The sequence below is a fragment of the Nannospalax galili genome, unplaced genomic scaffold, assembly GCF_000622305.1.
Source record: "Nannospalax galili isolate Female #2095 unplaced genomic scaffold, S.galili_v1.0 scaffold188, whole genome shotgun sequence".
Classification (NCBI taxonomy): Eukaryota; Metazoa; Chordata; class Mammalia; order Rodentia; family Spalacidae; genus Nannospalax; species Nannospalax galili.
The window spans coordinates 1,872,993-1,884,979 of NW_008360325.1; the positions used below are offsets into that span (position 1 = coordinate 1,872,993).

At 44.4% G+C, this 11,987-nt stretch overlaps 1 protein-coding gene across 9 annotated transcripts in view; it reads right to left on the minus strand.

Annotated features, from left to right (window-relative positions):
• The window catches only part of Wdr20 (WD repeat domain 20), an 86,258-nt gene that overhangs the window by 19,909 nt on the left and 54,362 nt on the right, over positions 1-11,987 (minus strand). For 7 of the 9 annotated variants that reach the window (XM_008825592.3, XM_008825591.3, XM_029559878.1 and 4 more), the window contains exon 2: positions 9,216-9,398. The exons of the other annotated variants lie outside the window; for them this stretch is intronic. In XM_008825592.3, coding sequence (XP_008823814.1) covers positions 9,216-9,398 — 183 coding nt within the window. The remainder of the gene's footprint in view (positions 1-9,215; positions 9,399-11,987) is intronic. 9 annotated transcript variants of the gene reach the window in all.

Here is an 11,987-nt window from a genome sequence, read left to right on the forward strand (position 1 = left end):
TTCAACACCAGAACCATGCAGGAGACTCTTACACATTACCAAGTCCTGCTTCCAGCTTGAGAAAGAGGCTTGGGTCCCCTCTGTGTGCTGACCCTGAGGAAATACCCCCCAGAAGATTTCACCACAGTGATGCTGGTCTCTTGTTACTTACAGCTGATTTTTCAGCCCCAGCTAACCAGCATCAATTGTCCTAGTAAAGCAAAGGTTTTGCTTCAGGTTCTGGTCTCTTCTTAATCACGGCTGATTCTTCAGCCCCAGCCAATCAGAACCCACAGATTCTCAATCCAAAATCTCACAGAAACAGCCCTGATAGTCTCTGCTTCCCTTTGAAGCTTCACAAGCCAGGCCTCCATCGTCCACAACTCTTTCAGTATAACTGTTTCAAGCTCCACAGAAATAAACTCTGAGCACACAATAGCTTTTTCAGCCCAAAGTTCCAAACACTTCCACAGTCCTCCCAAAAATACCAATGTCAGGTCTGTCACAGCAATACCCCATTTCTGGTACCAATTTCTGTCCTAGTTTGTTCTTCATTGCTGTGACAAAATACTCTGACCACTACCAACTTGGGGAGGAAAGGGTTTATTTCACTTACATATCCCGGGTCACAGTTCATCCGCCAGAGGTAGGAACTCAGGGCAGGAACCTGGAGGTAGGAGCTGGAGCACAGGCCATGGAGGAATGCTGCTTATTGGCTTGCTCCCCTGGCTTTGTCAGAAGACTAGTGGTGGCTGGAAGGTCCTGGACTTAACTCTGGATCTTCAATTATACCCCATTTATCGTTGATCATTGTGTCTATTTTTATGCCAGTATTGTGCTTTTTTTTATTATTATTATTAGAACTCTGTATTATAATTTAAAACAGGACGGTTGTCTGAACGCAGATAGGCTTCTCAGCAAGTACCTCCCCTCAGCGAGTCATCTGGCCTTTCCTATTTAAAAAAAAAAAAAAAACAAAAAAAACAAGCCAGGAGTGGTGTCTCAGGCCTGTTGTAATCCCAGCACTTAGGCAGCAGAGGCAGGCACATCTCTGAGTTTGAGGCCAATGTGCTCTACATAGCATGTTCTAGGCCAGCCAGAGATGCAAAGAGACCCTGTAATAAATAAATAAATAAATAAATAAATAAATAAATAAATATCAGAACTAGCTAGGATATTGCCAAGCAGGAAACAAGGCCCTGGTACAGGAGGAGCCTGAGCTGGTAGACACTACCATCCTCTAAGGATGGAGCCAGGGCCACCTCCAGCCCAAAGTGCCCTTCCACTAGACTTATCTAAATGCCACAGGAGATGTATGCTTACCTTGGCCTCAAAGCTCTGAGTGAGAATGGGGTTCATAACAGTGGGTCCTGTTACATGTCAGCAATGAAAGGAGCCAAGATGACATGCTCTTTCTGTATTTCATAGCCTACCACAATAACATATGATTTAACAGTCTCTCCTAGCTGGTCAAAGCACAGAGAAGAAGTACATCCATGTCATCCCCTCTATGGCTTGGGAAACACGGAGAGGACGGGGACAGAGAGAATTTAAGAGCTGGAGGAAGTCGGGGAGTGGTGTGGAATGCTGACTTCTGGGCATGAAATGACTGTTGCACCTTGTCTTTTGTTTCCTAAAGAGTTACTGTATTCTTAATTATATGTATGTGTTTGTATGTACACATGAGTGCAGTGTCCAAGGAAGCCAGGAAGAAGGTTTCTGGTCCCAAGTTGGAGTTATAGGTAGTTGTGAGCAGCCCAATATGGTGCTGGGAACTCAGCTCCTCTGCAAGAGTGGGAAGCATTTTACCTCTGAGCCATCTCTAAGCCCTTTAAAAAATATTTTTATTGAACTTTCACAAATTTCATACAATATATTTTGGTCCTATTTAGACCCCACCCATATCTGCCCCACCCTCACTAACCTCAATTTTCTGTACTCCCTATATATTTTACTATAGAGTCAGGTTTGTGTCCCTAAGTGCCCTTCAGTGTGGGTTCATTCACTGGAGCCCACCAGGAGTCTCACCCTAAAGGAGAACAACTCCCCCTCCCAGCAGCTACTGGTTGTCAATAGTTTCTCAGGTAGGCTGGGGTTTCTTCCCCACTTCCCCACACCTATGCTGGGATTCTGTCTGGCTTGAGCTCATGGGGGCTTGTCTATGCTGTCATCTTTGCTGTAAGAGTGACTGACCAGCTGTCTGGAAAACTGCTTCCTTGTGATCATCCACCTCCTCCGGCTCTGAGAGCCTTTCTCCCCTTCTCTGCAATGATCCCTGAGCCTTGGGAGGCAGGAGTTTGATACAGGTGTCCTATTCAGGGGTGAGCACGCTGCAGCCTCTTGTTCTCTGCACGCTGGCCAGTTGTGGTTCTGTGTTAATCACCATCTGCTGTGTAAGGACGCTTCTCTGCTGAGAGCTGAGACATGCATTAGTCAAGACAGGTCTGGGAAAGCTCCCAGGTCTGGAGGGCCACCAAGCCTCAACAAAAAATAAAAAACCAAAGAGAGAGAGGAGGGGGGGAGAGAGAGGGAGAGGGAGAGGGAGAGGGAGAGGGAGAGAGAGAGAGAGAGAGAGAGAGAGAGGGAGGGAGAGAGAGAGAGAGAGAGAGAGAGAGAGAGAGAGAGAGAGAGAAACAAACATGTGAAAGTCAGAGGACAACTTGTGGGAGTTGATTCTCTCCTTCCACCATGTGGATCGTGGATCCCAGGGATGAAACTCAGGCTCTTGGGCTCGGCAACCAAGCGCCTTTTCCAACCTCTGCCAGCTGAGCCATCTCTGTGGCCCATGGTTGCACTCTTGAACTCACAGCAGCTATCTACACCAGTATAAGATCTCCACAAGGCGGGACCCATTAACACCTGCGTCATAGAAGGGGGCAGGGATCATGGGGCCCTCACTCCTCTTTGAGGATTCATTCAAAGTAAACAGTTAATGGAGAGAGGGAAAGACATTTTCTTCAGTAGTGCTTATGTATCTATAAACCATCCCTAAGGAAACTCACTGGGTCCCCCACACTCACAGAGACATCAATGCGGGAGAAGTCATTGGGATGAAGAAAGGGATGAACAGGAGGGAGCATGGACAACAGGGGGCTGGGGGTGGGGAGTGAATATGGTCAAAATAAACACTGTGCATGTAAAGAAGTCAGAATGATGGGGCTGGAGAGATGCTCAGCAGTTAACAGCACTGGCTGCTCTTGCAAAGGCCCTTTTCCAGCTCCCATATTGGGAGACTCACAAATGCCTGCAATTCCAGTTCCAGGGAATCTGACACTCTCTCTGGCCTCTGTGGGCAGCTCCACACACATGGACATACATGCAGACAGACAGACACATACAATTAAAAATTAAAATAAGGGGCTGGAGAGATGGCCCAGTGGTTAGAGCACTGGCTGCTCTTCCAGAGGACTGGAGTTCTTCAGTTCCCAGCACCTACACAGTGGCTAACACTCCAGTTCCAGGGGATCCGACGTCCTCTTCTGACCTCCATGGGCCCTGCATGACACGGGTGCACTTACATACATGCAGGCACTTACACACATGCAGGCAATACACTCATACACATAAAATATAAAAATAATAAAACATTTAAAATATATAAATAAGTAAATAAAAATAAATCTAGGTCTGGAGAGTATGTGTAGCCATTTAAAGGCTCAGGCTCACAACCAAAAATAAAAATAAATCTTAAAAAGAGAAAAGAAACCCATTATTATATATAATTGATATTGATATCCCAATTAAAAAACACCTAAAAATGTTAACTTCCCTTGAAGTTACCATTCTGTGGCTATACCCCAAATCAGAATTTTATAAAGAAAGGTTGTATTTATTTTAATATAGGAAGTGCTCTTTGTCCCTCTGTAACTTCTTCCCCAGTAGTCACAAAAAGCAAACCCTGGGTCAGCCCAACACCAACCACACTGTGGTCCTCCCCAGCAGCTCTCATCACGAAGGTCAACTCCCAGCCCTTGTCCAGTGAACTATGTGCCAAAACATTCTCAAGGGTTTATCTCAAGGGCTAATGTGCACAGAATGATACAAACAGAACCCTCAAATCTACTCTAAGACACTAGAAAAGGCAGAGGCACAAGGGAGTTGAGTACTTCCTTTTCCAGAAGACTCTACAGGAGTATTAGGCATTTCTCCTCCCTTCTGGTCAGAAGCAGGTAGAGCAACAAGGGTCTCTGGAGTGTCTGTGGCCAGGTCTAAGATGGGAACAGGACCATCTCAGGGTTCCTCTGCTCATTGACCAGGAAGGATCAGGCTCCAAACTTGAGTTCAGTTAACTGGCATCTCTAAAGAAAGGTGTGCCCTTCTCTGAAGGTGTCCTCTTGGTCTTCTGGAGAAAAGACCTGCCTCTAGCTCTCTGCCTGGTGGCCTCCTCCTGAGAGGCTTAGCTTAAAGCACACCACTTCCTCTGACAGATCTGCCCAACCTGTCAGTTTAAAGAAGCCTGTGCTCAGGGCTGGAGAGATGGCTCAGCGGTTAAGAGCACTGACTGCTCTTGCAGAGGACCTGGGTTCGATTCCCAGCACCCACACAGCGGCTGCAAACCATCCTTAACTCTAATTCCAGGGGAATCCTCTTCTGACCACCGTGGCATTGCACGACACGGGTGCACTCACATACATGCAGACGATACACTCATAAATAGAAATAATAAATACAATATTTGAAAGAGCAGCCTGCGTGCTCCCCTCCTATCCGATGGATTGCTGTCCGAGGTCCTCAGTGTGTGTAGGTGGTACTGTTATTTACAGCTCTCTTTCCCTATGGGGGCAACAGAAGGGCAGGTTGTGCTGCTGCTGCTGCTGCTGCAACCCCTGTGTTGGGCATGTGGTAAGTGGTCAAGGTCTGTCAGATGAGTGAAAGAACGGCTAAAACACTAGCTCAAGCCCTCAGCTCTCACCTGGACAGTTACTAGTCCCCTCACTAGTCTCCCTACCTTCTTTCTTACTTCTCTCACTCCAATCCACCTTCCACAAGTGACAGAGGTTAAAAAACACATCTGATTCTGTCATTCCCTTGATTAAAAGCTGGAAGGTTCCTCCAAACAGCTTCAGGTGTCAAATCCAAACTGTCTGCATGACATGGAAGAGCTTTACAGTTTGCCTCTAACTGATCTTCCTGGTGATGAGCCCTGCCACCACCACCACCACACCATGACTTGGTCATGTGTTATCTGATGTCCCACAAAATAACACCTTGTTTTCTCTACCTTTTTTGTTTTGGTTTGTTTGCTTTTTGAGACAGGGTCTTGCTATGCAGCCCAGGCTGGCTTGGAACTTGAGATGGTCCTGTCTCAGCCTCTCAAGGGCTGGGCTTACAGGCATGTGCCACCATGCCTGGGTCATTTTCTTCGGTTTAAAGGATGTCTTCACTTTCTCCTGTTCTTATAAGTGCCCTTCAAGACCAAGATAAACGTTATCTTCTCTAAGTATTTCTCAGACCGCCCTTATTGAACCTAACTTTTACCTTTCCCTTCCCTTCCCTCTTTTCTTCTTCCCCCCTTTCTCTTGAAACAGGATCTCTGTGCTGCCTAGACTGGCTTCAAACTAGTGACCCTCGGACTCAGGCCTCCTGGCCAGCTGGAATGATAAGCATGAACTATGACATATTACCAGTCGATCCTGACTGGAAAGAACTTATGAGAAAATTATGTATTTGATACATATGAAAGAATACATATAACACAGCCTGTCAGTACTCTGTTGATGTGACTGTGACACATGCTGGTACTCTGCTTGTCCATCTTTACTGCACTGTGAGCTGCTGAGAAAGCAAGGCCAGACTGGAAACCAACATGGTGAGGCTTACAGCCTACAACCAGGAAGAGTTCAGGGATTAATTTCTGGTTCCAATTCTATCATGCTATGTCTATGAACTGGCTACCTGATGTAGACTAGGCACACATCTCTGCCTATTTCTTCATCTGTAAAATGGAAAACTACCTCCCCTCCTATGCACAAGTGTCTAGAATCTGCTAAAGCTCACACCAGTGCTAACACAGACTGCAGACTACTTTCTACACCATGTCTGGCACTCTGACCAAACTGAGAGAAATGTACCCACATAGCCAAAGCTTTTCTTACTGTGAAGACCCTCCATTTCAGCCTTAAGCTCCAAATGGCAGCCTGGCCTTAAGCCATACAGAGTCCTAGCACTTTGAAGACATTTTTCAAGTACAATCTAAGAGTATACAAGAGCTCATGCTTAAGTCATGAAGAGCAGGGAGCTGCTTTCTAGCCTGAACCTCCACCTCCAGGGCAGGGAGGGTCTCACTGGTATAGCCTGAGTATTCTCTGGGCCTTGTAGGCTCCAACTCCCTGACCTCCCCCAGCACAACATAGTAACCTTTCTTGTTCTCTGAGTGGCATTCTGTACCATCCTCAGTCAGAAATGCCTCTGGAACTTGTTTACTAACAGCTCTGCACGTGTTCAATCTGCTTCCAGTCCATCACATACTCTTCTAACCAAACATAAACAAAACCAAGATGACTCCAACTCCAGAGTTTTTGTTAACAGTGCAGAGAAGGGAAGCTTTGTGCCTCCCACCACACCAAAAAAATTACCCAACTACTCGCAAATTACTTCCTCAGGTGACATTAATAAAATATCTGGGTGAGCTGGGTACAATGGCACACATCTTTAACCCAGCACTCAGGAGGCAGAGGCAAGTAGATCTCTGTGAAACAGAAACCAGCCTGGTCTACATAGAGAGTTTCAGGCCTGAGCTAGGGCTACAGGGAGACCCTGTCTCAAACAAACAAACAACATTTAGGTAAATAGCCTGTTTTCTGCTTAAAATTTTTATTTATTTTTATTTCATATGTATGAGTGTTATGCCTGCATGTGTATAAGCGCACCCATGTCATGCAGTGCCTGTGGAGGACAGAAGGGGGCACTGGATTCTCTAGAACTGAAGTAACAGACAGTTGTTAGTCGTTGTATGAGTGCCAGGATTCAAACCCTGGTCTTCCGCAAGAACAGCCAGTGCTCTTAACCCTGAGGCATCTCTCTAGTCCCTGTGATTAAATTTTTTTAAAAAAGAAAAATGGTAGCTGGGCGTGGTGGAGCACGCCTTTAATCCCAGCACTCAGGAGGCAGAGGCAGGTGGATTTCCGTGAGATCAAGGCCAGGCTGGTCTACATAGAGTTCCAGGTCAGCTGGGGTTACAGGGAGACCTTGTCTCAAAAGACCAAGAAGAAAAAAAAAGGTCCCCACCCCAAACCCACAGAACTACCCTGGATCTCTGGATGAGACTGAATCCAGACATGCACACCAAAAGCCAGGATGATGACAAGGAGTCCGAACTGTTAACTGCTATATGCCAAGTTTGGGGAGTGGTTGTCTTCTCCCCCAAATTTATTGTTTTTCTTATATTTATTTTTTAAAAAATATTTTTATTATTTTTATTTTGTGTGCATGAATGCATTGCCTGTATGCACGTTCACCCATGTAATGCCATGCCCATGGAGGTCAGAAGAGAACGTCAGGTTCCCCTGGAGCTAGAGTTACAGATGGTTGTTACTGCTATGTGCATGCTGGGAATCAAACCCAGGTCCTCTATAAGAACGGTCTGTGCTCTTAACCACTGAACCATCTCTCCAGCCCCCTTTATTTCTTATTTTTATTTTATGTGTACATATATTGCCTGCATGCATGTAAGTGCACCCATGTCATGCAATGCCTGTGGAGGTCAGAAGAGAGAGTTGAATCCCCTGGAAACGGAGTTACAGATGGTTGTTAGCGGCCATGTGGGTGCTGAGAACCAAACTGGGGTCCTCTGCAAGAGCAGTCAGTGCTCTTAACTGCTGAGTCATCTCTTTAGCACACCAAAAACTATTTCTTACAAACTAGAATTGATAACATGCTTCTGTTCCACGTAAATGACATTAAAAACCAACGAACAACACAGCTACGTATTCTTTCTGAAATGGAGTCCTATGTAACATGACCCTCGCACGTCAGTGCTGAGTATAGGTGACATTGGAACCCAGACTGTCTACCTCAGCAAGCCTACTGCATCTCTTCCATTTTCTAGGAAAGTCATGCTGAAACAGAAGAGAAAGAATACCAAACATGAATTCTTGGAGCTGGAAAGCCACTACAATGGCTTTAATAAATATAATCTACTTGGCAACTTCTGTCTGTCACATTCAACAGTCCTGACACATTCCTCAACGGGTAGGTCAGACAGCCCAGGCACCTTCCTGAATGAAAGTGAAGATGCACTAGAACCCAATGCATTCAACAGCATTGGCAAAACCTGTGTCATGTCATTTAGTTTAAATGCCAGAATTCCCAGCTATGTCAAAGGTGATTTTACAACAAATATTTCTGAGAAAAAGAAAGCTATCCCCAGTCAAATGCCTGTCAGATGTACACATACAGACGCTTAAACTGCGATTTGAGCAGCCTTAGGAAATACCATCTGCAGGAAATTTTCCAGTGACTTGAATGATGTCTGGAATTATGTTTTTTTCTTCAAAATAAACGTATCAAATGTCATACTTCTCTCCATTACAGATGGGATGTGTGTGCATGCGTGTGTGTACATGTGTAGAGTCAACATCCTGCAACTTTCTCTATTGTTGTCTACCTTTATTTTATTTAATTTTATTTATGTGTATGCGTGTGTCTGTGGAGTGTATGCAAGTGCCTGGGAGGCCAGAAGAGGGCAGAGGCTCTCTTAGAACAGTGAGTATTGGGAACTGAACTTGGGTCCTCTGGAAGAACTTAACTGCTGAGCCATCTCTCCAGCCCCCACCTTATCTGTTGAAACAGGGTCTGTCACTGAACTTGGAACTCACAGATTGGCTAGACTAGCTCATCAATGAGTCTCTGGGCTACTCCTGCCTCCACTTCCCAAGACTGGGATTACATGCTGGCTTTTTACATGGGTGCTGGGGATCCAAAAAAACCCAAAAAACAACAACAAAAAAAACCCAACAAAAACAAAACAAGCACATTCATTCCCCACTGAGCCATCTCCCCAACCACCTGTACAAAAGGATTTTCAAAAGTATCTGCTATAGATTATCCAAGCATGCTCTGTACAAATGCACAAATTAGTTACCTCAAGGAAAAACAAGATCAACACATCAATCTACCACGTTTAATCTTACAAAATACTAGATAAGACAGCTGAGTGTAAAATGAGGCCCACTACCCTTGGGTAAGAACATAAAAACTCATAAGGGCTCTTAACAGCTAAGACGGGTGCTACTTACTTCCTCATTAAATAGCTTGCTAGTTTCTTTTTTGATTGGATCTATAAGCTGGACTTGGCCTGCGGAAAAGCCCACTAGGAGAGAGACACTTTCTGCTGTGGCTGTGAGGTGGTTGAAGTCATGACAAGTAGGCTGTGTTCCTTTGTATATCCTTTTATCTATTGGTTTACTCAAGTCAGCAGCCTGGAGGAGAAAGAGAAAATACATACGGTAAACAGCACATTGAGATGAGAAACCTAATTAAACTATTTTATACTCCATTATGAAGTTCAACTTTAAAAACAAAGTTATTTAAAATATTGTTTCAATTGTGACTTAGCATTCATTTCATATTTTATGAAGCAATTTCACACATGTAGTACATTAGATACTGTTAGACTACCCATATGTTCATTTGTAACTGCTATTTCCACAACTTGTTCTCCTTCAAATACATGTAATAAGGATTCCTGAACTTCAGAAGGAAAATCTCTTTGATATTAAATTCCATATTTTCAAAATACACTCTAAGAATTGGGGGGGTTCTTTTCGAGGCAGGGTCTCCCTGTAGCCCCAGATGGCCTTGATCTCACAGAGATCACCTGCCTCTGCCTCCCAAGTGCTGGGACTAAAGGCATATGACATCATGCCCAGTGTCAAGAAAAAATTTGGGGGGGGGGGGGTTGAGACAAGGTCTCCCTGTACCCTCAGCTGACCTGGCACTCGCTATGTAGACCAGGATGGCCTTGATCTCACAGAGATCCACCTGCCTCTGCCTCCTGAGTGCTGGGACTAAAAGGCATGTCCAGCTCCAAGAATTTTTTTGAACAGAGTAAATCTATCCACCACATAAAAGCTCAGCTTTTAGATATATCTATAGCACAGATATATCTGTAGCCTAATGGTTCTCAAAGTGTGGTTCACAGACCACCAGGCAGCAACATTACCTGGAAACTCAGAATTACCAATTTTCAGGGCTGGAGAGATGGCTCAGCAGTTAAGAGCACTGACTGCTCTTGCAGAAGACCTGGATTCAATTCCCAGCACCCACATGGAGGCTAATAATGGTCCTTAACTCCAGTTCCAGGGGACCTCACTCCCTCTTCTTACCTCGGTGGGCACTGCATGACACGGGTGCACCTACCTACATGCAGGCAATACACTCATACATTTTAAATAAAAATAAATATTTAAAAAAAAAAAGAAATACCAATTTATTTTAAGCCCTACTCCAGATCCAAGGAAGGAATCAGAACTACCTGGTAGCCCACAGTTGCAGCTCTATAGCCTCCCAGGTGACTCTGATGCTGCTTAAGTCTGAGAACCACTGTCCAGGCACTCACATGCAGGTGTCACGGCCCCTTTATTTACAGATATCAGTTTTATTGCTTACGATAGTCCTTCAATGTCTCCAGATAGCATTTTCTCCAGTTAAGGGGAGAAACCAGAGGTTAAAATGATTTACCAAAATCATGGTACCTACCTAGTGAGTAGCAGAGCTGGGTTTGGAATCCCGCCCTGCTAACCATAAGCAGATGGGGAGAAAAATACATCAAACATACTATATTCCTAAATCAAAAGCAATCGCTTCTGACTTTGATTCAAAGTGACTTTTCAACATGTCCCTCTCCCCCCTTTTAAAAAATATTTATTGGGGGGAGGTTTGAAAGAGTGTCTCCCTGTAGCCCCAGCTGGCTTCACAGAGATCCACCTGCCTCCACTTTCAAAGTGTTGGGATGTGTGCCTTGAGGCCCAGCAAAAAAAGAAAAAAAAAATATATATATATATATATATTCTAATTTTATATGTATAAATGGTTTTTTCATTTGTTTCTAGCTTTGGGGGGGGGTGGTGGTGAGACAGAGTCTCCCTGTACATCCTGCTGTCCTGGAACTCACTATGTACAACAATCTGCCTCCCAAGTGCTGGGATTAAAGGCTTGTGCCACCAAGCATGGCCCATGTATAAATGTTTTGTGTACATGCATGTAAGTGGACCATGTGCATATACTACCCAAGGAGATCAGAACAGATTCCTGGAACTGGAGTTACCAGTGGCTGTTAATATGTGAGTACTGAGAACCGAACCTGGGTCCTCTGTAAGAGTAGTCAGTGCTCCTAACCAATGAGCCATCTCTCTAGCCCCCAAAATGTTTATTTTTTAACATTTGCTTATTTTGTGTATACACACACACACACACACACACACACACACACACACACACACACACACATACAAAGGATATGCTCCTTAGTCACCTTCAGGAATCTGTCCATCACTTTCTGACCCACCTGTTTTCCTGACTGTGGCTCCTCGTGCTCCTCAGTTTATCTGAGTTCTCCAGTACTAAAATTATTACACAAGGTCTAATATTACAACACTTGAGGTTTTTTGGGGTTTGGTTTTTTTTTTTTTGTTTGTTTGTTTGGTTTTTTTTGTCTTTTTGAGACAGGGTCTCCCTGTAGCCCCAGCTGGCACAGAACTCACTATGTAGACCAGGCTGGCCTTGAACTCACAGAGATCCACCTGCCTCTGTCTCCCCAGTGCTGGGATTAAAGGCGTGTGCCACCACGTCCAGCTGAAGAATAGTTTCTAAGATGTTTATTTTTGTGTCTTTAAAAATATTTTTCACAAGCCAGTATTAATTTCTCAATATAAAATCCAGCATACAAGAAGTACGTGGCTTTATTTTTAAGTACTTGTAGACTATTCAATACATCTTTTTGTTATGGATTATCTGATTTAATTCCTTTGTAGTCATAGAACATGTTTTATATGGATTCAGTCTTTTAA